Source organism: Aulostomus chinensis, chromosome 6, assembly GCF_037954235.1.
Source record: "Aulostomus chinensis isolate RoL2024-O1b breed Wild chromosome 6, RoL_Achi_v1.0, whole genome shotgun sequence".
NCBI lineage: Eukaryota > Metazoa > Chordata > Actinopteri > Syngnathiformes > Aulostomidae > Aulostomus > Aulostomus chinensis.
In genome coordinates this window covers 17,286,125-17,311,696 of record NC_141325.1, presented here as the reverse complement: position 1 = coordinate 17,311,696, position 25,572 = coordinate 17,286,125, and the positions used below count along the sequence as shown (strand labels likewise).

Sequence of the window (25,572 nt, the reverse complement as noted above, 5' to 3'; positions counted from 1 at the left end):
TCTGCTACATTCAAGCTAATGCTGCTAACACTCTCTGACGTTTGTGCATGCTGCCTCAGTGGAATGAGCGCTATGACACATCAAGTGGAACAATTCCTTATTATCGATGACACCTGTGTTCACCGGATGATGACACTTCAATATGGCTAATGTGAGAGGTGCATACTGTGGGTAATAACATGCTTGTCAGTATGATGCAGCCATTTCTGTATGTTTCTGTGGTGACAATTCATTTATCAAAATGTGGAGGTCAAAAGATGCACCACATAAAAGGGTAGTAAAAATACCCTTAAAAAAATATCAAATTACCTGGCAAACTGTTGCTGGTAGAAAAAATTCCACTAAACAAAAAGTTATAATTGACTTGGAATACTAATTGAAAACCATACTTCCAGAAAAGTTTTTAATTCAGCATCACTAATCTGTAAAACTCATGAAGTTACGTGTTACAAATCTGTTGCATCTGAACTAGAGAGGATTCTTCATAGTTCCATTCAAACTGCAGCTCAACATTTCCATTCCGACCCGTTTCTCTGTCACGGCAGTTTGACTGAACGAGCGTCATGCTATGGAAACCAGTGTTACAATTCAAATAGAGGCAAATGCACTGGTATTTTGAACTTTAGATATTGTTTCTGTAACAATGACGGAAACAACAGATCCAGAACTGATCAGTGGTCTGCAGTGTGAATGCCAATTAAACTTACTGAGCCAGTCCATGCTGGTACTTGTTTGGCTCTGCAGGTCTTCCATTGAGATGCGACCCGACAGGCAAGTCACAGAGGTCTCAAGAGGACTACGAGCTTTTAGTAGCAGCAGCAGGTTATCAAACCCAGTCCAGGGCAGCAGAAAAGGAAGGAAAAAGGGAAGGTAGAAAGAGATGACAGAAGAGTTGGAGCACACTGAGCAAAAGCAAATGATGTGTTAGCAAGACAGAATCGATGAGCTGCTGACAGATTTGAAGATGATTTTCTCTGTGTTTTTGACAAGCTGTGCAGGAGAAGAGATGTCATTAAATCCATCCATGGCTCATTGGACAGAAATCAAAATTGAATGAAACCGTTCGCTCTACTTAATCCTTGCAATCAATTAATGATTATCCATGAATCATTTAATCTTAGCATTATGAGCTTGATAAGGGACTTTTGCTTGACGGATTTTTATTTGCAACAAAGCAAGATCATCAAGAACAGAGAGAGTTTGTCCTTTGATAGAGTCATAAATCTGATAGTAGATAATAAATAACTTCACTGTCCAAGGACCCATGGTCAGAGACAGATTAATTACTTTGTCAACAAATATCTTGGTACTGAATTTGACAGAGGAACCAAAGTCTATTAGATACAGTCGAGAAGGGCTGTCACTTCTGCTCGTATTGGAAATCCCTTCAAATCTTCAGACTGAAAATTCAGCTTGCTCGTGTTTAGTGAGCTTTGATCAGCATTGCATCTCTGAGAAAACACAAATTATAGAAATGAAATTAGAACAAACTGATCTCTAATATAATAAATTCTCAGAGAGACTGAAATCTGTAGAGTGGTGCAGGAATGAGTTCTAAAACCTGGAAATAAATTTGCACGGTTTAATCTACTGAATTGGATTTTTGTCTTGAGTTTTGGATAAATACATGGAAAAGGAGCCTAATATATTCTAATGTTTTGTTTGATGACATAAAATATATCACTAAATAATGCAGTTACTAATTTCAAAGTTTTTTTTAATGCGTCTTAAAAATAAACACTAGAAAGTGTGCAAAAGCTGCAGCAGTCAGATGGACCGTTCAAAATACCTCAAAGCGAAAATCATGTGTAAATAAAAACTACAAGCCTCAAAGCCCACAACTAGTCTCATACTATACATGTGTTTTTTTTTAGTTCTTTTTTTTTTTTCTTCCAAAGCCGAAGATGCTACTGAAATAAAGTGATAGAAGAAGTGACACTAACTTCTTCCTGGTCTTCATAAATATGTTATCCCTGCAACACTCTATCAAACTGAAGTTATCCAGCAATGGCTACAGTCCTACAAACAGGACTGTCATAATTGAATGATTTTGAACTGAATCATAATTATCATTTGAGATGAAATAATGTGACAGCCCATCCTGGACAATAAAAGATTACAATCCGTATTAAATTGAAAATTAAATATCACAAATTAAGAGTGATGTCAATCAAATGAAAACAAATTATGAACATCAGAGATTCTGACCGCTTCAAATTATATAAATTAAGTACCACGTTATCACATCCTCTCAAAATATGGTGTCAGATTTTGGATTTCTACAGCCTTGGACTTTTCCTTGTAATGTCATAAATTTGGATCTGTGGTCAATTTGAGATGAATTTGAAGCTCTGCGGGCTCTTGATGACGACTGAATGCAGTTAGACGGTTAAAGTTAGTACATCTATCATGTTGGGAAAGAGAAAACACAAATTCTCTAATAAATTAGCGATAGACATCTGTCAACTCACGAGTTCCATAGCTGACAGTTGTGAGCAGTGAATTAATAAGAAGTGTTTCTATGCCTCTATACAACATTTCTAAAATAGAGCTAAAAGGTCTTGAAAAATCTCCAGCAAAAAATGTTCTCCACAATCACTGATCCTGAACTATTTAGTTCCTCATTAGCGGTTTTATACAGAGGAGGGCAGCAGTGTGACTCTAATCTGTTCCATCCCTGTCTTCAAAGTTCACATTGCACCTCAGTTCATCATTTAAGGTGACAAAAGCCTAAATTTCCCAGTAACGTTGGTATTGAAAGACTGCACCAAACTGGCATCAGTATTACCGTTTTCCTGGTTGGAAAACAGCCTACTTGCACTGGAGACCGTCTTGCCGATGTCAGCCAACGAGCGCAGATTGGACTTCTTGGTCTGGTGACGGTGTTTCCGTAGCAGCGTGTACATCACCTTGTCCTTCAGGTCTGCTTTCAGCAGGCCGTTCTCTATCTGGTTGTCGGTGATCATCTCTGAAAACACACAAAGAGAGAAGAAAGGGGGAAAAGAGCAATGACTTCACTCTTGTTTTAGAGAAAAGCGCTCTACATTTATGACCAGTTACATTATTACATCACAAAAACAACAAACGCTTATTTCCTCACTGTTTTTTTTTTTTTTTTATTGATCGATTACATTTTGACGATTACATTTTGCCCAGACATCTTTTTTGCGGTCGCAGTTTAATTTTGAGTCTATTTTTCACTTTCCATACGACAGCCTTTATTTGGTTGCGCTATAAAAAGTTTCCTTGTACACATAGGCTATCAATTAGTACCTCTTAGACGGTAATACTCCAGTGTGAGAGTCTTTGTGGCATCATGAAATGGCTCAATCAAAAAGGTCTAGCCTATTTTTTAAAAAAAAGAAGGTCAGAAGCCTGAATGCTGGCAGATAGCAGCCTCGGGGAGTTTCTCTTCCTTTCAAGAGGTAGTGCTGTTAATGGTCCATCAGTCAAGTCGGATGGCCTCAAAAGCAAAGGGGGCCCCGCTCAGCTCAGCCTGTGAAGTCAGCGCAGTACAGTCAATTACTTCACATTAATCACTAGTAGTACTCTTCCTCCTGCTCCCTCATGCAGATAAAAACTTGGGGTGGTGGCATGAGATAGAAGGCCGTAATCATCTCAGAGCGGTGGAGGAGGTTTGGCTGTGGCCAAAACTACAATTTCTAGCGTTCTTAATAAGCATTGCAGTTTAGTCGCGACCTGAGTGTTGGCCTTTTGGAACTCTTAAAACGAAAGACAGGACAGAATAAAACATAGAGCCATAAAATTGCACGCATCCCTTAAGAACAGCCTGGCTACAATGTACTACAAAGACAAGTGAACAAACAAACTGGCATGTGGGTTCTTGCTACCAAGGGATGATGATAGGGCCCTGCATTAGGCATTGTACATCAGGAAATGTTGAGAGTTGTGAATGATTGAGGCAAAGATGCATAAATGAATACAACTCAACATTTTTTTTTGCAATATTTCCCCTGCTTTAGTACCAGAAAGTTTTTTTTTTAAAGATAATGGAAAATATGATTTTCCATGTCATTTGTTCATGATATTAAGTATCTGTCTTCAAATCCAAGGAAGGCTGAACCAAGGAGTAACTTGTCGGACTCCCAGGCCTCTGTGAGGTCATTATCAAGGTCACTGACACGATAGTACTCTTGGATGTTGTAACAACATTTAGACTAGAGACTCACGGGCGTCACCAAAAGTCAAGTATACACAACATTCATGGGAGTCACAGGGCTGAAAAAGAGTAGCTGTTGAATCTACAGCTGGGATGAAAGAACAGCATTGTAGATGCTGAACAAGCAGGGATGTGGACCTCCTCGTCTGCTGAGGGGTGGTCTTTCTCTTTTGACATTAGTATCTTCTGTCACTTGGCCTCAGGTTTCCTTGCAGGTGCAGGAGAACAGGTGAACCAAGAGACCAGCAATGACCTTGACCCTAAAGAGGAGTAATGCCTAAAGCTCTCCTCCAGCCTCCTTGGATGACCTTGATCATCTTTTCTTTACCATGCCCAGTAATATTGTAATGTTTTGGAAGCACCTCATAATTGGAGAAAAGTACAGTAAGGATGAGATATGCCAGATTTTTTTTTTTTGACCAGTCAAAAAAACTTGATCATGATCTTGGTTCGATATTGTAAAATTCTAAAAAAATATATATTTTATAAAAATAAAATGGAAATTAAAGAGCGAGGCATATGTGGTTAAAATCATGTTCCTTGTTAGTTCGTAAGAGAACCTTTAACTGCAGTGTAATGTCAAACCACTTAGAAAACAGTAAATATCCATCCATCCATTTTCTACCACTTATTCTGTTAAGGGTCGCAGGGGGGGGGGCTGGAGCCCTCACAGTCACACCTACGGTCAATTTAGAGTATCAATCAGCCTCGTCCCCTCTTGATGTCTTTGGACTGTGGGAGGAAGCTGGAGTACCAGAGAGAACCCACACAGGCACAGGGAGAACAAGCAGACTCCACACAGAAAGACCAAGCCAGGGCTCGAACCCTGAACCTTCTTGCTGTGAGGCGACAGTGCTAACACAGCAGATATATCCTATTTAATCATATTCTATTTTACTCAGACAGGGCAATAGACATAAGATTGTTGATAAATACATAAAATACCACAGCAGCCATGACAGGCTGAGTAATATTTTCAGAGATATTTTCATAGACAAAGGCTGTTTTTAGAGAGAGACGACTGAAGCAACTTACCGACAACCTGAGGCAGAGTGGAGGCTTCCATATCCAGCATGATGGTGCCCTTCTCTATGCAGGTGCGCAGCTCGAACAGGCTATGTAAGGAGAGTGTGGCCACATGAGGTTTACTCCAGCGTTCACCACCCTTCTCCACCTTCTCTTCAAACTTGATCCACCTGGAGGCATACAAAAATCATTTTTAAAGAAAATAAGAGGGACTGAAATCATCTTGTCCGAGTTTATATCATTTGTGTTGAAATCGAGTGGTACTCTGCCAATTCTCAAATTAACAGATGTGTAGGCACAGCTGCCGCACAAATCTGCACAACATTGTTTTAAAGTGAGATGCAGCATCCTCAGTTCTACCCTAAATTCTTTCTGTAATTTCTTAATCAGTCCCCCTTCCTTCCCCCTTAAGGTCAAAGGGATGAGAAACAGAGCTGGCAGCAAATACATGTTTCTTTACCCATGTTTTATTTGGTCAGTTTTGCCTGCCAAAACTGCACTTGGCATTCAGCCAGCACTACCCAGCACTTGTGAGATCTTTTATCCATTTTGAGTCCCATGAGTGCACTTGGTGAGAAATTGCACCCAGTCTTAATCTCTGCAGTTATTTGCAGAATACTAAACTCAGTGTTAAATATTCAGGATTCATTTGTGTCACCTTTGGAGAACAACATACAACCAATCCCCTTTTTTGAAGGATCTGAAAATACAGTCTTCAACTAACCCTTTTAACCCTTCGGATGCAATTGTGTTGATTTCTGCTACCTGCGGCCCACTGATTGTCATAAATTTTTTTTCTTGTTGGAATATAGATTTGATCTTAGCCATTTAAACTGCTCCTAGATAGTTTTCCACTACTGCATAAAGTTTAGGATGTTGTCATGCTGACAGCATGATGACAGTATAATGCATTCTGAATTTCACTTTCAGTCCAATCAAGTTTATTATATGAGAGTTTAATCATGGTTCTTACTAAGTATGTTCCTGCATGGTTTACATGTTGTTGTGAAACAAACTGTGACACAAACTGTGAGATACATTCACTAATCAATCTAAAGTTATAAAATGGGAATATTTTCAACTCAAACGAACACAGAATTTAAGTGATATTTCACCCCTAAGGATCGTAGAAAACAATTCTCCATCCATCCATCCATTGTCTTCCGCTTATTCCTACATTAAGGGTAGCGGGGGGCTGGAGCCTATCCCAGCGTCAACGGGCGAGAGGCAGGGTTCACCCTGGACAGGTCGCCAGTCCATCGCAGGGCCAACATACAGAGACGAACAACCATTCACACTCACAGTCACACCTAATTTAGAATATTCAATGAGCCTCGTCCTCAATTGCATGTCTTTGGAGAGAAAACAATTCTCATATCAGAATATTTGTTTATTAATTATTCACTGTCAGAAGACCCACATTTCTGAAGAATTATTTTCATTGATCCAATGACTTCTTGGCCAAACTTTTGTTTGACGCTAATGGAGACCAAAGATTAACAACAGCAAAACTATACAAAACATCCATTTACAAACTTTTAAATTATATCATTGTAATCCAATTTTTTTTTTTTTATCCAGTGGTCCAGAAACACTTTGATTTGAGCTACAGTTAAAAACTACCTACATAATAAAGTTATGGTTTCCCACTCTATGGCATACAAGCATGCTAACCCCACATGATGTGCCGTGCACAGGTAGGGTCCTGGGCGATTAACAAGGCGGGAGGTGGGACTTGAAGTGAATACATGCAGATGAATTCAAAGATGTGATACTCGTGCTTGCACTGTAGTGTAGAAGTGGAACTGTTTCAGATAGGTTACGTTTTATTAAAATGATAGTATTTATGATGTAATGAGCATATGACTGGGAGAGCAAACTTGGATTATACTGCAGGATGCATTTGAGACTTTCTAAAGTGACATTTTGTATTTTTTTCTATTGTTAATCTTTGGTCTCCTGTAGCTTCTAGCATCTCGTATTCCCTGAATCCTGTACCCCCCCCCCCCCCTAAAAAAAAATGCAATGGAAAAAAACAACATGAATTCAAAATATGAAAAAGTGAGTAATTCATAGACAATGATGTTGTGGTGAAATATAACTTAAAGGAAGTTAAGGAAAAAAGAAACCTTTTTAATCTTCAGGAAGAATCGGAGAGCAATATTCTTCAGCAGAGTTCCTCTGCAAATCTTTCAGTAAACATTGAACCAAAACTTCTATCTGACATTCAATTGGTCAGGGATTAAGATAACAAATCAACTCATGTGAAGCCTTAAACAACACCCTGGAGATCCAGTTCCCCCCTGAGAGAGCTTCATTCATCAAACGCTAATGATGTATAAACAATCATCCCATCCCACTGTGGGCCACACAGGAGAAACCTGCAGGATGGCTCTTTAAAACCATCTAAAGCACCTAAATAGATGTGTGGTATGCAGGAGAGTCTGAGGTCCTTACCTGGCCGTCTCCTTCCACTCCATCTCCTGTCCATCCACCGACAGCAGCTCATCCAGCTCAGTGAAGAGTTGAGGGGGTGCAGGGCCATCATCATCCTCCCCAAGTATGAAGCGGATCCTCTCAGCCGCTGGTGAGACTGTGGAAAGAGGGAAAATACTCCGATTCACAGGCTGGCAATGGTGTCCATTGGGCAATGGCTTGGTTATTGGCTTCTCTTCCTCAGTCGAACTCTTCCCATTGACCACAGGAGGAGGTGGAGGTGGTGGGATTTTCACTATGACCTCCTCTACTTTCTCCTCTGTATCTTCTTCTTTTTCTTCTTGGTTATTGTTGTTGTTGGACATCTTTACAAATACAGTGAGCCCCCCTTTCCTCTTCTTTAGATATCAGTAAATCCCAAAACTAGCTAGACCCTCATTAAAGTCCTACCACTTGGGTGGAAGTGACAGACACTCTAAGCTGCCTGCACTGGCACTTTGTGAACCAGGTAGGAGGGGGCCGATGGGGTTTAGGGGCACCCCTCAGTTACAGTGTCCCCACAACTAGCCCCTTTTCCTTCTCCGCCAACCCCCCAGGCCTTCGCCATTGGCCCTCCATCCTTGGCAAACTGCCCTGGAGCCCCTCACTAACAATTAGGAAATGGTTCACAAACTGGCCTGTTCTTTAGTCCAGGCAATGCTTTCCTTCCTCTTCTCTTCTCATTTGAATATTTAGTGAGAAGCACAAAAGATCCAGAGTTATTCAATAGGATTGATATATTAAGGATACTTTGCAAATAGCTGACACCATCATAGCTTGTTCTGACAAGTGGAAACTATTTGAACTTCAAGTGAGAGCACAAAAATAATTACCAGCCCCATTCATGAATGTAGATCCATGCATGTAGAGCACTGTCTGCAAAGTTTAGGGTTATAATAAGCAAACAACCACATCGGACCAGTGCACAATGCATCAATGATTGAATCTTGTAGACATAATTAACTAATGCCAAGAGAGAGAGAGAACAGAATCTGAATAATACATTTTGATCAACATGACATAAGCAATTGTTAATTTTAATTAGAAATACTGAATCATGGTCCTATGTTTCAGAAATGTGTCTAGTGATGTTTGCCCTTTGGCCACCAAAATGTTTCTGTTCGTCCTTGAGGCCCAGTGGATATTATAAAAGGGTGGTCCAGAGATACTACGTTAACAATAATGGAACACATGTAAGAAGAAAAAATCAGAATGTTTCTGGTATATGGCTGATGCCAGGACAGAGGAATAATACTGCAATCTTAACTGTGAATCTCTGTCTTTTGGCTGGAAATTCCTGTACAGCCAAACCAGCCAACAGCGCTTTGTCAGTGCATTAACTAGCAGAGTTTTCAAAGCAGCAAAAGCTGAGGTGTAACATTCAAATAAGCATCTCCTAAGTCATGGTCGGGAACTAGCAAGCACAAAAGAGCTCTTCTGGTCAACTCAGACCCTGTAGGCCTGAGGCCCAACAAGCGTCCCATACTGGTTTGGATCTAGATTTCATATAGAACATCCAGGATGAGGTCCTGCTTTGTTCAATCAGGTCTCACATTATGTGTGATACAGAAGAGGATTCAAGAAGACTTGTTCTGTGTACAGACTATGGGAGTGAGTGTTCTGCTCGGGGTCATATCTAGGATTCCGCTACAGAACTGTCACAGTGAAAATTACTCCAGTTGTTTTAGAAAAACTAAACCGAAATACTGTAGCCGGACCCTCTCACTGCTGGGCCAGTTGTCTGATACAGGACATATGGAGGCATCAGAATGAACTTGAGTTTCACAACCATCTAAAAACTACTAGTGGTTAAGGAAGACAACAGAAAAAAGAAACAATCATTGAATTTATGTAATCTGATAGTGTGATTATCTTCAGTAGAGTTGAGTGGCTGGATTTCTACTCACTCCTTTCATTTATTGAGATTCTAGTCCATCAGTGCAGTATCACCTAAATCAATCACTTACCAACTTTTGAATTTAAGCTTAAATGATGTGACTGAAATATTAGCTGGAGTTAGCTGTAGGAACCAAGATTTCTTTTGGTGTAGAAGACTTTTCACCTCCAATCCAGGAGGCCTCTTCAGAGGAAGAAACCTCTTAGATTGGAGGTCCACTAAATTTCAGTAATAATCCAAAATCCAGGGTAAAAATCCCTTTGGCTTTTGTTTGAATGCTAACTTGTTGTTTGGCCTCCAAATATACATCAGGCTTGCAGAACTCCTGTGTCTTTCTAAAAGAAAAAATATTTCAAAACATTATGGAGACAAATATTTTTCACTGAAACCTGGAGTTGTATAAAAATATTGGAACCCTGGTTTAATGAGCAAATCAAATTCTATCACAGGCAATGGATCCACTTTATGAACACAAGGCGTGGAAGTGAGAATAAAATCAGTTTCTCAGAGGAGGGAATATAAGTGTTGATGCATTAACTTGACTTTATTGTATTCTAGCATTCTCAAACACCCTTACATCACCCAGCTCATTGAGTCATTAAATGACTCAATCAGTAGTAAAGGTTTGATGTCTTACGTTATTGTCTATTCTTCAGCACAACAACAAAACAGCAGCTACCAGCCAGGCAAGCAGCTGTAAGATTACTAGGTGGGGGATAAACGCGCGCGCGCACACACACACACACACACACACACACGAACACACACACACACACACACACGAACACACGAACACACACACACACACACACACACACACGAACACACGAACACACACACACACACACACACACACACATTTCCATAAGCTGCAACTAGCTTAAGTCTCGACAGCCTGTTTAATAATAGCTTGGGGTGAATAATTTACATGTGTGTATCCCACATTCAGCTGAAACTGTCATCTGAAGCAATTTACACTGATTACTGTACACAGATGCATACCTTTTTATAAAATAATTGCTAAGTGAGCAGTGCAAAGCAAGGACCAAAGTTCTATTCACACACAGTAAGACCACAAAAAAATACCCTCAAACATCATCTCAGTATGTGTGTTAAATATAGCATTTCACTGAGATAAAGGGACTTCGACAAAATATGTTATTTAATGAATAAGGGCATTTTGATATATTAGAGGCAAAAGTCGTCATTGGAATAAGATAGTTGGACTTGAAAATGGATGAATACATATTTTTAGTTTTTGCAACAAGCCCTTCAATGTGCTTATAAATACTGTAACATATTACTTAAATGGAAAGGAAAAAAAGAGGGCTGGACAGCAATTGTGTTGCATTTGCACACTGCTGCAACTCTGTTTTACAGGTGTTATAATCAGTGATGAGAAAGTATTTATTTGTGTCAAATAAGAAAAGATTAAATTAAAAGGTAGAACCCACAGTGAAACTTCAGATGCAAGTATTGGACAACATCTGTGGCTGGATTGATCAAATAAAAAAATAAGATATCAGATGATGTACTGGTTGCAAGAATTCATTTTAGCCAAAGAATTAAGCCTCTTGTTTGCTCCTTAGGGACTGTTAATCATGATGGAATCAAAGTCTGCTCGGATGTATTTGGTCAGTAGTGCTTGAACCCTAACTCTTACTAGACCTACAGTAGAACTCTTCTAGTCCTAAGATATTGCCATGCACCCATAAACTCTGCATTCATATGCAGAATCTCTTCCTAGGGATTAGCTGTGGATGTTGCAGCCTGTGCCTCACTGAGCATTAATGTAAAGGACACTATGACAGGATCTGTGACATCAGTGAGAAACAACCAGGAAGCCCAACTGCATTTCCCACTGCTGAATTGAAGGAGCTCTCAGGTCTGCAAGTTTCTACCAAACTGTGAAATCTGCACCAAGGGGTAATGATACACTAGATATATTACACAGAACTGTTTCCCTCCCTTACATATACATGCCTGAGGGCTTTCAAATACAATGAAATGCAAAACTGTATTCCATCTAAATTCAACTATTACAGTCAAAACTCCGAATACAGTGGATCTCTCTTCAAAGTCACAGTGTCATTCAATATTACAAAAACCATTTCAATGTCATGAGTAACACAATAATAATGTCAGAGGACATTCAAATAATACATCTGAAATAAAATTGTAGCCATAAAATGATTTTTAATTCACCAGTTTTCTATACATGAATCATCTTTAAATTCACTTTTAATGGTATTCTATTAATAAAACACAACGTAAGATCAACCCACTGAGCTATACACCAGAGATGGTAACAAGCACAGTGTTGGTGTCGATGCAATACTGTCCCACTCAAAGCAGTTGCTAAGAGGTAGGTGGGGAGGGTGAGGAGGGTGAGGAGGGTGGTTGGAGGGGGTGAGGTTCAGGGCAGTGTGAAAGCAAAGAGGGGTGAGAGCAAGCATGAAAAGGAGGGAGAGAAATGAAAATCCCATCGTTCAAATGCAATTTCAAAGCTCTGTGTGCTCTAGCCAAGAGCCACGGACATACAAAGAGGACTTTGTCCAAGCAGCAGAGGCTCATGGGATAGGAGATGGAGGAAGAATGCCCACTGCCCAGCAGAAAGCTTAGTGAGACTGCCACTAAAGGCCTGTTTAGACCCACTCTTGACATGCATCCTACACAAATACCTCCAATCTCCTCTGACCTTTGTGGAAAACTCAACACAGTAAAAGGCTACATGGGATCTAATAGCAAGTTCATTGTCTCTGACTGTACATGCAATGATAATGCAACTGTATGTCAGCTTATTCAAAGCAAGAGGAGCACTGAGTGAACAGCAAATGTTCCTGCTACAAAGTCTGGCGTTCAGTATGCAGGGCAGTTAGTGTGCAGGCAGCAAACGGGGACTGGGTTGAATGTGAAGTGACGCCCTGAGGGGGCTCCATTGAGAGCACAGTAACCACACCATCGGGCTCTGGTGGTATGTTGTTGTGATGGCTTAGGTGAGCAACTTATGATGAAAATGTAACACGGACCAGCTGGGCGGAAATAACTGAGCTGTCTACAGGTATAGTGAATGTGCGGCCTCAATAAAAACGGGCCAGGTTTGTCTCCTTTGTTGCAGCTGATAAATGTTATTATTACCAGAGCACGATATGGCAGTGCTGGTAAACCAATCAAGGTCTTGGTTCCTCCCAATTGTTTTACAACTTTCTTCTTCTTCTGGCATAAGTCTTTAAACCTGCAGCCCCATTGAGGCGAGCCGGGCTAGCATGTCATTGTCTAGATCGATTAAATCAAGATCTACATTCAGAGACTGTTATTTGAGGATATTGGTAAATTTCTGGCTCTTCCCCTTTGGACATGCTGCTCAACAAAGGTATCCTTTTAAACCTGGTGCCTTTAAATTTGTGCACTGTGAAACCAAATCAAATAGAGCAATTTCAAATGGACTGTGGCTACGCACCTTAACATGATCACAAATAAAATCTATTTGGTCCTTCTCATATCATCTTCATTGTTACAAAAAACAGTAACCATTTGGCTCTGATTTAAGGGGAGCTGTTACATCATTTGATCTGAAAAAATGCAACATGTAAAGGTGCAAGAAGGTCAAGGTGGAATGGTCCATCAAATTTGGGTGATAAATATGAGCAAAAGTAGAAATTTCATTGTATAGGTCCTCATTTATATGTAGACACATTTTCTACCAGATATATTTTGACATTTGCTTGGAATGACAAGAAAGGATAATTGCTTCATAAACACAGAGAAAAACACAAAATATATGGCGTAGCATGGCAGATCAAATTTTGTATCGCCTCAAGTATCCCCTTCACCTATTCATAAACTTTCATGGACTGGAGCAGCCAGGGATCAAGCTGCCAACCCAGAGATTAGAAGATGAATCATTCTACCTGCAACAAAATGATGAATTTGCAGGGGTTTGCTAAAACAATATCTGGGACCATTTCTACTGATTTATTTTGTTTTCAATAACAAAAAGTAGTTCAACCAAAAAGTATGTCGCTGCGTGCACATGACAGTCTGACAATGCACCAGTATACAGTATGCCCACAGTACATTCACACAGAGTGCACAGACACGCAGTTATTTTACAGTACCTGCTATCACTTGGTAAAATGTGACCATGATAAATGCTTGTCAGGCAATGAGTACTTAAAATTGTCATGATGAATCCCATGTGTCTTTTTATATAAATGCTTCAAATGTTGTTTGAAACAAATATTGCTATTGCTATGTGAAAACTGGGTAGCTTTAAAAATGTCAATTTACCAGGAACGATAAGAAAAACAATCAAGTTTCTTTCTTGACCTTTTGTATTTATCTAATCACATTTGAATGTCATCATAAATCTATGAATGTGGGGTCAGGTGGTATCTGACTAGAACACATAACCTTAGAGCAGCCAGAGCTTGTTCTCTCTAACGCTGATAAATAAAGAGAAACTTTAAATTCACTGCGAGGGAGCATTTGAGCCACACAAAAAAAAAGAAGGGGGGAGAAAAAAGTACTCATCAAAATGAGCAGCCGAAGATGTACTCCTAGTTCCTGCAGCGTCCATCTGACTAAACATTTCAGTCCAAACAACACATAAGGGGGGTTGCCTGGGGTGGCCATGTTTCCCAGAAAGAGTAACAGGGTAGTGAACAACAGTAAGGCATTAGGTATCCTGCATGCCTGTCATTTTTGCCTGCTTAACAGATGCCTGCAGATCCAGTGTACAAAGGCAAAACTGCTCAATAAAAGGGGAAAATGCAAATTAAGTGCAAGCTAGCAGAGGGGAAAGTGACATAAATTTACAAATGAGCGTGGATCATTTAAAAGATCAATCTGGTTAATTCACTTAATTCCTCTGTAGTCACTACTTTGACTAGTTTTCTTCTATATTGTGAGTTAGGCCACCAATTTAAAGATAAATTAAGACAAGTAGAACTACTTACATTTGGATATACGGTATGCCTTTGATAATAAATGTCTGCAATAAATGTGTTTTTGAAGAACATTAGCATGCCAATCTGACCTTTGACCTTTTGGATATAATATTTTAGGACATTTGATTCTATTACACAGTTGTGAGAAATGTTGTGATATTTTTTAGGAATTCTTGTGCTATTGCCAAAAACATATTTTATGAGGTCATGGTGGCCTTGACCGCTTGACCACCAAATTTGTCCACTTCACCATTGAGTTTATGTGGATGTTTGTGTCAAATTTGGGGGAATTTCCCTCAAGGCATTCCTTGTGTTGAAAGAATGGGACGAACGGATAAAAAAATCCAGCTACAGCTGCCACAAACATAAACAATGACTGTAAGTGAACTGTGGCTATGTTGCAAAAAAGGAAATGTGTTTTGATCAACTGGTTAGGAGTAAAATAAGCTAATGGTTGCCAGAAGATAGCAATACTGCCGTCATACTCAAAGCTGTGGCTTCAACATACAGGAGAAAAGAATAGCTTTCATCACGTTTTCTGAGGACAAAGTTTAGGGAAATCTGCGAAGATGACAGCTGGTCAGTCATGTGACTTCATGATTCACTACATGAGAGCTTTCAAAAAAGAAGATTTCATTTCTTGCACGGTGCAATCAACACCTCCAAAAAGCTCTAACCCTACAACAACTTTTTCTAACACAATATCTGCAATCAGAATAAGCTAATGGAAATCTGACAATTGATGCTTCCATAGCGAGGGAGTCATAAGGCTCCGATAATGATGTGAATCATAGGGTATGGGCTTCACAAATAACAGTGCCCCCGCCCCCCCATGAACATCAATGGGTGAAGTGTAAAACAGATCTAACTCAACTTCATGGTGACAATTGAAAAGATTTAATCCATTTCACGGACCACTGAAGTTGTTCAGGCAGCTCGTCTTGGCCCCACAGCATTATTTTCTGTTTTCTCGAAATCTGCCACATCTGTAGAATATTGTGGCATGAATTACTTTTTGCACGTCACCCTGCTCACTTTGCCCTCATGATCTTTTTCACCAAACTGTTCATGTACGTGAGTGATATCATTTCAGTACTATCTACATCAATCTTGAGCCATGAGGGGGTGTGACTGTTTGCAAGTCATAAAAAAGGGAGGCTTAATCTGACACTCATTTGTGATTTGGGCTACTTCTTCTTCCAGAAATATATCTGAAAAAAAAATCAAATCAGTCCAAACTTCTTCTCCATGCATGGTGTGCATTTTTGTTTTGGGTTTATTTTTCTGGTACAGCAAAAGAGAAAGTAGCTTGCACTGATAAGGTAGAGATGTGTATCTTTGACATGTGTGAAGCACAGTATCCAATGTAAACCACATCTATTTATATATAGATAAATATCTATATCCACCCTGAAGCTCAGTAATCCACAAAAACCTCATTCAATTGAACCATATTATTTGCCATTGTTAGCATCAAACTGGAAGGGTTACAATTGTTTTGTTTGTAGCTTAAATCAAGGCATTTGTGGAGAACTGATAGGACTGAGAGGACTCTCAGACTGTGAGAGCTGTAAAAGGATGTTCTGCTGTTTGCTGTTTGTTGGTAGCTGTAAATGTTAGCCATTAGCTTGAAGCTCATGCCTAGATCTTCCTGCATTCTGGGGAATAACACAAGAGGGAATTTTTTTTGGGGGGGGGGGGGGGGGGGGCTCAAGACACCTATTCATATTTTAAAAAGCACAACATTTTTGGGTGTAGCATCGCTTTAATAGTTTTTTCCCCAAACAAAAAAAAGCTACTTTGTCTCTCCCATCAACAATAACAAATTACAATCCTCTCAGTGTTGATATACCCCTTTATTGCACGCGTCACCAACATCCTAATTCCATAACAGGCTCCTACAGTCTGTGACATCAATAGTGTGGACACTATTTAACCCATATGAACCAGCAGGGTAGCCCAGTGTTGACTGTTAACAAAATATTGATGCTCAAATTCTCCTGCCAACATTGGTGTGTTTTCCATGAATGGAGATCTACCTGTGTTTCTGCCACAAACAAACCCCCGTACGTCAGGTTTCACACGTTCCATCATATCAGATATCATGAAGGATGTGGAGTTTTTACAAGAATAGAAGGTCTTCCCCTTTGACACATTTATATTTGGTCATATACAGTGAGCTGCAAGTAGGCTATGCAAAAATATGGTGGACTAACATTAATGGATTTGAAGAGGAATCACATCTTTAATGAGATCTTTCATTAAAAACAAAGATTTTACTCAATATGCAACACTAAAATCAGTGTCAGCCACCAGATGGGCCGGCTGTAATCTATTCTTTGATTGGATTTATGTCCTGAAGAAAATCCCCCGACATTAAGAGATGTTGTAAAATCCAGTTCTGGTGTATTTTGGTCCTCTTGTCACATCATGTGCACGCAGGCATGTGTGAAATTACATCATTCTCTAGAAATGACAGTGGCCTGCCTCATTATTGGATTTGGCAGCAAGGACATTTTAAGCCTTATTCAGAGAGGACGAGTGTTACACATGGGCCTCGTGTTATCAGAATTACCCCCTATCCCCTGGATTTCTCTGAAATTACAGCATGTCTACTGGCATGGGATCACCCTTATCAGAATGGGAGTCGAAAACCAAACTGTTCACCTCTGAGCTTATCAATCTCTTTTTATACAAATAAAATTGACATGTCTTATCAGAGTTTTTCACATTTTCCCATGTGGCAGTTGCGATCAAATCAAATTATATTTATACAAGCCAAAATCTCAAATCACCTCTTTCCCTAGACCCTGGATTCAGGTAAAGAAAACACATGAAACAGTGAATACTTGAAAGCCAGAATGCACTTTTTGGGTGAAATGTTAGGTTCAATATTATAAACGGCAAATTCATACATATTTCAGTTTTAATTCATACGATTCACACCTAAACACGACTTAATTAGGTTAAGCTCTCCTCCTTAGTGGCCTCAAAATAACCTTTCCCTCCTCCCTTTATGTGTAACGTTTTCCTCAAACAAGCCAAACCTATTTGTCCAAGCATCCACAGATCACACGCGCCTGAGGGCACATAGTACTTTATCCTCAACGGAAGAAACTCCAGCCAAAAGACTAACATATACAGCATAGCTGCTAAAACACCCACATGCACGCAAAGACAGATACACTTTTGTCTATAACCAAGGTCAAAGAACACACACTGTACCCAAGGGACTCACATCAGCAGCAAGAACAATCGTATCAGAGTGGCCATTACTTAAACTGAAAATTCACTCTGCTCTGTCGAAGCAGACTTGTCACCCAGCAGGACACGCACTGCTATTTCTGGCCACAAGTGGACTCAGCAACTTCTTTGGGGTCACAGGGAGTTACAGAGGGCTATTTTTCTGCAAAAGAGAGCTGCCCACAGCAGAGACGGACATGAGCCCTAATCAGTCATGACAGTGAGTCCATCAGAACTTACTGAGAGGTTTGAGGATGCTGTTGCTGGCCTCATCGTTGTTTTCTGTGTCCGACTTGTCAGTCTCTGTCAACCTCTCTTTTCTGTCCTTGTGACTGGTTCTCCGACGGTGACGCCTCCGACGTCGATAGCTCTTGGGTACCCGCACACCGATGTATATGGTGTGGTGACCTGCAAAGAGCAAAAGGCCTGGTGAACTCTGCAGCACACGTCCTTAAACATCCTTGAAATTTCAAATGTGAACTTTTATTTCTTGAAAATTACAAGACACACAGTAAAAAAATTAAGAATTTTATATTTAGAAAATCCTGATGTAACAACTCAGTGTTGTGGAAATATGTGCAAAAACCTCAACCACTTCTCAAATTGAGTTAAACAGGGAACATTCTCACATGGCCCATAACAGATCAGAGTAGGCTTCTAGAGATTGCAGTACACTGTCAAAACAAATATTTGGACAAAAAAAGAAGTAGCATGAGGCAGTGAAGACGCCACAACTGCATAACTAAATACAGTACCTGTAATACATGTTGGCACAAAACCAAGAGGACGTGCAGTTTACATCTTGGATGGTTTAACGTCAATAATGGCAACACCGCCAGACTGTTTGCTAATAACATGCCACTTAAGTGGACGTAGATTTGATGACAACACATGAGAAATTAAAACTGTTGATGCCAAAATATTTTTAACAGTTTAATATGACCCTGCCAGAATGCTTTCTTGTTTTTTCATTGATATACACATCCCACTCTCAAACCCAGAAAATGTGATCCCATGAATGTGTCTTCCTTTCATGATGCCAATGTTCAAAACTGCTGGTCTTTTACAGTTGGTAGAGTTGTGGGCATTGATTTATGTATGATCGGCTTCCGGTTTGATTTAATCCATTTATACTGTTTGAGTATATTTATTAGAGATATTATTTACAGACAAGGACTTAAAACATAAGTTAACACAAGATGATAGCATGAAAAAAGATTTATGAAAGTCATATTGTGCTTTTTCAACACACATTCTAATACACCGCAAACACTGCATCTTTTCCAAAAAAAATTTCTTTAAAACTACAGGGTTCAAGTTTTTCATCTAAAACCACAAACGATGAAATATTTCGTGGTGATGTCATGCTTGGTGTAAGGCTGTAGAGGTGGAACTTTTTTCTTCTTTTAAATGTCCTTAGATTTGTGGGAGGTCAAGTTGTTTCCTCTTTCTCTCCGGGTAGTGACACAATAATGGAAGTGGATTTGTTTGGAGAAAGACAAACATGGGCTTAAACAGGTGAAGAGGAGGACATCTATTGTTTTTCTTGAGTATTTCTGCTTTAAAGTTGCATTTACTAAGATTTTGCTGAAGCGGATATTGATGGCTTTGGTCACAAGCATCAAGTCTCCTTTAAAGCTTAGTTTGGAGTTTTTGTTGCAGGAATCAAGATTCCCAGTATCCTTAGATTTATTGAAAGAGGTTGAAATTGGCCATTGTCGTGATAACTGATCACAATTTCTGTGCCAACTGTATGAGTGTCTACCTCATACAAATACTATCTTTTATATCTAACTGACCTAAATCCACAAAGAAGTGGCATAAATCCCACAAATCATGACTATTTTTAGCACTGCAGTGTCTATTTTCTTTGCTAAAAAAAAAAAAAAACCTTTCAGGATAAGCATCAAAAGTCTTTCTGAAACAAAAGAGTCTATTACATCTGTTGCAAATGTCCTCTTCTGGTGCAGATCGGGTAACGCTGAGCCAAGCACTGCACATGACCCAATCAGGAAGTGTCCAAACAACAAACAATGATCTCTGTTGAAGCACAACAGTATTCTTATTCACTCGTACCACAATGCCTTGTGTTTTTTTAGGGGTTCATCTAAATTCGTTGACCCTGATGGTTAAACATTCGGAATAAATACTGAGCATCTGAGATGAGGAAGATCTAAGATGTTGGCCTTAAATACAATTATCAGATTATAATCATTGGCTGTTGATGACCTAGCTTTCATCTTTTAGCCATGACTATCATGAAAAGTGACCGTGGTGTGCAGCTTCATAACAATGGCCACTTTTGCCGGATGAAGAATTGCTCTGGAATTTTTAATTTGTTGTTGTTTTACCTCTGCCAAAGAAGTCAAGATGTATTGTTGCCCAAAGACAAAAGCCTTAAATTTCAGGATTTAAAATTTTTTTTTTTTATTAGGCTTTTATGGTATTGTTATGTCAAGAATTTTAAATGGAAATATATCCAGACATGTACTTTGCATTCATTTGCAGATTTGCATAAAACAGAAGGGTGGACTATTGGCCTTGGCAGAGGCCTGCGCCCTCTGAGTGCACTTATAGATGTTTCGCCTCAACTGAACAACAAGCCAGACTAAAACAAAGACATAGGCACTCTCTTTAAAGCAGACATACGGTACGAGACAGCACCAGCAGCACCCACACCACAAGACTTTTGGGTCAACAAAGATGGCACCTCTCCGTTGTTTATGTGATAACATAAAAACACAAGATCAATCGTGCACTGCTGAAGCACTGCACCCCTGAACCAAAAGGACAAAAAAAGCAGATGATCAACTCAAGGAAACAACGTTTCTGCAAGTTCCAAGACCGTAACTATTAAAATTAGGATTGTACACCAATTAATGGTCAGACTTTTACATCTGCCAACATAAACTTGTCTAAATCTAATGAGCGCTGTACAATTCTATGCAGACGGAAATATCTAGAAATATTTAAGTTCTTGCAGTGATTTATACAGTGTTTGAAGGTCAATTTGGTGACAGTTTTGTACTTTAACAGCCTTTAATACCTGTTCTTTTTCCAATATTCATCAAAGATTACATTACAAGATTAAAAACACCAAGGTCATAAAGGACAATAAACCTATAATGTAATTTAAGCAACTAATATGTTCTGGAACAGAAAAAAGCATGCACGTACTGTATGCCAATAATTCCTTTTGTCAGAATCAACAACATTATGGCCAGTGCACATCACAACAAAACCCAGAAGCAGATGGCTGGACAACAGTGAGAGAAAGAGGACAGTGCTATTAGTGCTGATAGATGAGCTCTAAAGCAGAGCGTGAAAACATTTGCACGAACTTTCTTTCCAACAAGAAAGGAGGTACGAGGGAGTGATGGAGGAGAAGGAATAAAAACAGCCAAGTCAGGGAGCTGGAATGGAAGATTTGCACACTGCCAGCTGAGCTTTGTGAAATAACTTCCTGTCCTTGTTTGTGTGCAAGAAGAACCTCTTTTTGAGCTGCCTGTGAGCACACACTGAATTTAATGAAATCGCTGTGTTTGCTGGGAGGTTTGTTGAGCTCTCCAGATTTCTGAGAAGAGGCAACGCCACCGCCAGTTTCCCCAGTAACTGCTCCACTGGGACCTGCCCAGATCAGTGGGGATGACTGCCATGTGGCACACAGCACTGACAGCATGCTAATAATACTAAGCAGATTGTTGGACTTTTTGTTATAGTAGCCTGGTGTTTTAGGGGCGTGGCTATGGGCGATATGACATCACAGCTATGCAGAATCCTGACTGTCATTTCAGTGATCCATCACAATGGGCCTCATTCATTAAATTTGTACTAAGAACCATAGGACTATTTTAGCCCTCAGGTAAGTCTTACAGACAGGATACAAAGCCTGATGGCTGCTTGTAACTCCTTGTTCCTGACATTTATTTTGTACATATTTGTAATATTAAAGACAAAAACTTATAAGACTATGAGAAGATTATCATGGTGAAAAAAATGTTGAAGTCTCGTTAAATCTTATTCACCAAAGAGCTTATTTTCTTCAATAATTTAAAATCTCATGTAAAACACCCCTGAGCTTTATGGCTACAGCTATACCATTAGCTATATCATAACGTAACTTAATAGATAGATATTACATGACTAAGCATAGCATCCAGCTATTAGCTTTGTACATGTATAGCTTCAACCTGATGACCATTAATATCACTTATGTAGATGCACAGGAGTCTTTTTTATCAGTGTTGGAACAGTAAGTGGGTTACCTAACATGTTCATTTAAATTTAAAAATTCTAGTCAGAGGTCAGAAAGATCTGTATAACTTCATGTTTATCTTTCATTCAAACAGTTAAAACAGAAGCTAATCAGAATCTAATTAAGGTAATTTTGTCATTGGTCTAAAGCTCTTCTCGCAGAGCCTTATCTTGTATAATTTGAGAAAAGTCATTGATACCTCATCTCTTTTGGTTCTTTATTTTATCAGCCAGTGTGTGAGTCTGTTCCGAGTTTGCAGCACAGAGTCAGTGACAACTTCCAACAGAAGATTTAGTCAACAATCAAGGACATGTACACACAGCCAAGACACTGCTTACATACACACACACACACACACGCGCGCACACACACACACACACGTGCACACACACACACATGCACGCACACATGCACGCACACACGTACGCACACCCCCCCCACACACACACACACACGTAGGAAATTAGAGATTGAAAGAGGGTTCAAACTGAGGTGACACCTGACAAAATGCTGAAGTGAGAGGAAAATTTCCAGCTTTGCTTCTGTTATGCTTGTCATATTTGCAACTAACTGACGGAAAGGCAAATTACCAAAATGTTGCATTTGAAGGAGAAAAACAAACAGATACTATCGCAGAGTGCATTACGTCTGCATTACTTAATCAACCTTGCATTGAGAGTTGATCAAAACTCAGTGATAATGAAGATTATGCAGAAAAGTTTACGGGATTTTATGGATTATAGTAAAAGAAAAAAATATGCAAACAAATCTGCAAATTTTAGCTTTATGGATCCAAAACTTGGCCCTTTCATAACGCAATACCGATTTTTTTTTTTTTTTTGGACAACACAGGTCTCCAGTTTGTGTTTCTTAACTTAGTCATAAAAAAATCAGAAATCTACATTGTATCTTCAAGTTGTGATCGAAGAAAATCAACAAAAGACACTGGTACAGCTGGATGAAAACAAGAAAATTTGACATTGACGTTATGAGTGTGGTGATGTGGAGAGTGTTACGGAACCAGTATTGTCAACTGTTATGTTCAAGAGTGAAGCAGATAGTTACTAATGCTGGTTTAGTTGATATCATCATGTGTATTGTAGCAATATTTCTTACTTTTTTAGTAAAAACAGTTATTGTCAGTATGGGTATATTGTGACACTCCTAGTCAGAGGCTTGAAAAACTTCACCTGGAGGTGACACTTGCAGATTTTTTTATTTTTGAACAAGAGATGCAAAGTAAGCAAGGAAGAGCTGAGGTACAGTAATTGAGAATTTAGAAAAACTGTTCTCGAGAATGAGGGATGAAATATTTTAAAATACTGAAAGTTATCACAAGAAACCCTGTGTTATTGATAAGAGTTAATAGCATAATAATTAACTGTTGAAATTAACTGACTTCACTCATTTTCAACCAATAATATTCTTGAGGATGCAGCAATATATCAACTGTGCATTGGTATGTATATAAATAAGACACCTTCCCACATAGCAGTGGTCTGTTGTGGGGGAAGTTTATTTTAAAAGTTGTTTCAGAAATATGTAGAGTTGAATTTGTCCGCATTCAAATCTTATGGGATAAAGCGCTAAAACAATTGAGTCATGAAGTGCAAAGTGTGCAGTCCAATAACGTTCCACTATGTTCGTTTTGTTCCTGACAAAAAGCTCAGCAGCCGCCCTTTAGAGATATGTAAGTATAGTGGAATTGTTTTTGCCTCTCTGTTTTGTTGTCTTGTCTGTCTTTAAGGGGGATTAGTGAGGTAAACACAGGATCACATGCTCTGTGTTCGACATGTTTCTCGTGCCAGCTCACTTAACAGTATTCCAGCAGGAAATGTGGGAAAATTGGCATTTATTCACCTTCTAGTAACCTATTTTTCCTCAATGACTCATCTTACCTGGAAAAAGCAGAAAAAGTTCAAAGGGAAAATAAAGAAAATAAATTTTCAGATCTTAAAAATTCCGATAACATGGCAATTTGGGTTTAAAGTAGCATTAGTTCCGGTTAATAATATCTGAAAACTGTGATTCACTGGCTTCTACAGTAGGTTTTAGGGAATAAAAATGTTAAATAAAAACATAAATCTCCGAAAAAGTTCAAGTTTTAGAGGTTCATCTGTCCTGCTCATTGTGTTTTTATTTTCCTTCATAAATTAAATTAATCTGAATGTAAAATGTGACTTTTTTTTGGGCCCCCACAAAAATAAACAGCACAGAAAAGTAAACATACCTTCAACTTCCTCTTCATCACAGATGTGCTTAAGTAACGACGCCCCTCTGTCCAGCACCGCCTCATCCTCCATCCTGTAGTAGTAAAAAAGGAAGAACGACTGCTCACACTTTTCCTCCAGCGACAACGTGGAGCCATAGCGCTTCGGCTCGTTCACCTGCAGTAGGTTGGGACTAGGACTCAGTCTGGTACTGCTGGTGGCACTCATCTCCACCCATTAAAGACTCATTGACAACCTATTCGACCACCTCAAAGCTCACCCAACTTTCAGTGTGCCAACCGCCCTCAAGAGTGAGAATGTGTGTTGTCCTTGCTGAGGGCAAAGTGCATAGCCGATAGGTACGGTGTAATGGATTTAATCTGTCGGAGGGGAGGTGAGGGAGAGGACAGGAAGTCTCTGCTAATTGAATGAGATGGTGGCAGTCATGCGCAAAAAGATAAATAAATATATAATAAGACTTGAACCAATCAAAATCCGGATCTGGCTCTTCAGTCTCCACTCCAACTTTAAAAATATTGAGAACAGGTAATATGTTCAATTACTGGAAAAGATCTGAAACAGTCTAATCAGCCTCACGCCCACACACACCACAAAGCCTCTCCATCTGGTCAGTAATGCTTGCCAGCCCCCCTCTCTACAACCTCGACTGAAGACACAAGTGGGGCATGACATGTCTGTCTACTCATCCGCCCTTACAGGATTACGTCGGCTTTACTTAAATGACAACACAGATACAAGCCCATAACAGGCTGGCACTACGGCACTGTTCTTTAAAACAACTTCGCAATCGCTTGCCCTCACCTCAAGCAGGCCGTGCTGTTTCCCAACACAGACAACGGATTAAAAAAAGTTTCTTTTTTTTTTCCTGGCTCTAACCCTGGAAATAAGCTTTGTTTCTTTGTTTTTGTGGTGGAAGAAATACAGAAATCAGTCAGTGATGAGCAGGCTGAGTGAGTGAAGAGCTAACACATATATTTCTATGAACAGACGTTATCAGGATGAAAAGCTTTGACAGAGATCTGGTGGCAATCATTTAGGACCCAGATTTAATCCACCAACCCCCAAATAGAAATACTCACATCTTTTTTTTTTTTTTTTTGTGAAAATTTGTTTTGTCAATAAAATTGTGAAAAATTTTGTGTGTTACCATGAGACCTTCCACAGTGTTTTAATAAGTAGTATAGTTGTAGGAGTAAGTGTAGTTTCGCCACTGATTTAATCCATTTGGGTCAAAGTGGACAGGACAGTATGTGCTGAGGAAGACGGCAGCGAGATACTCTGGACAGACATGATGGTCCCACAGGTCAAAGGTCAGC

General features: G+C 39.5%; 1 protein-coding gene across 10 annotated transcripts in view; it reads right to left on the bottom strand.

The window, feature by feature from the left end:
* Positions 1–25,572, bottom strand: part of slc4a4a (solute carrier family 4 member 4a) — a 54,836-nt gene that overhangs the window by 24,578 nt on the left and 4,686 nt on the right. For 2 of the 10 annotated variants that reach the window (XM_086206878.1, XM_086206876.1), the window contains exons 3-7: positions 24,256–24,329; positions 18,011–18,178; positions 7,664–7,799; positions 5,216–5,376; positions 2,789–2,968 (exon numbers count right to left, since the gene is read on the bottom strand). In XM_086206878.1, the coding sequence (XP_086063004.1) occupies positions 2,789–2,968; positions 5,216–5,376; positions 7,664–7,799; positions 18,011–18,178; positions 24,256–24,329 (719 nt within the window). Of the gene's footprint in view, positions 1–707; positions 804–2,788; positions 2,969–5,215; positions 5,377–7,663; positions 7,800–18,010; positions 18,179–24,255; positions 24,817–25,572 lie in introns of those variants that run through there. The other 8 variants (XM_086206872.1, XM_086206869.1, XM_086206870.1 and 5 more) reach the window with 8 other exon arrangements.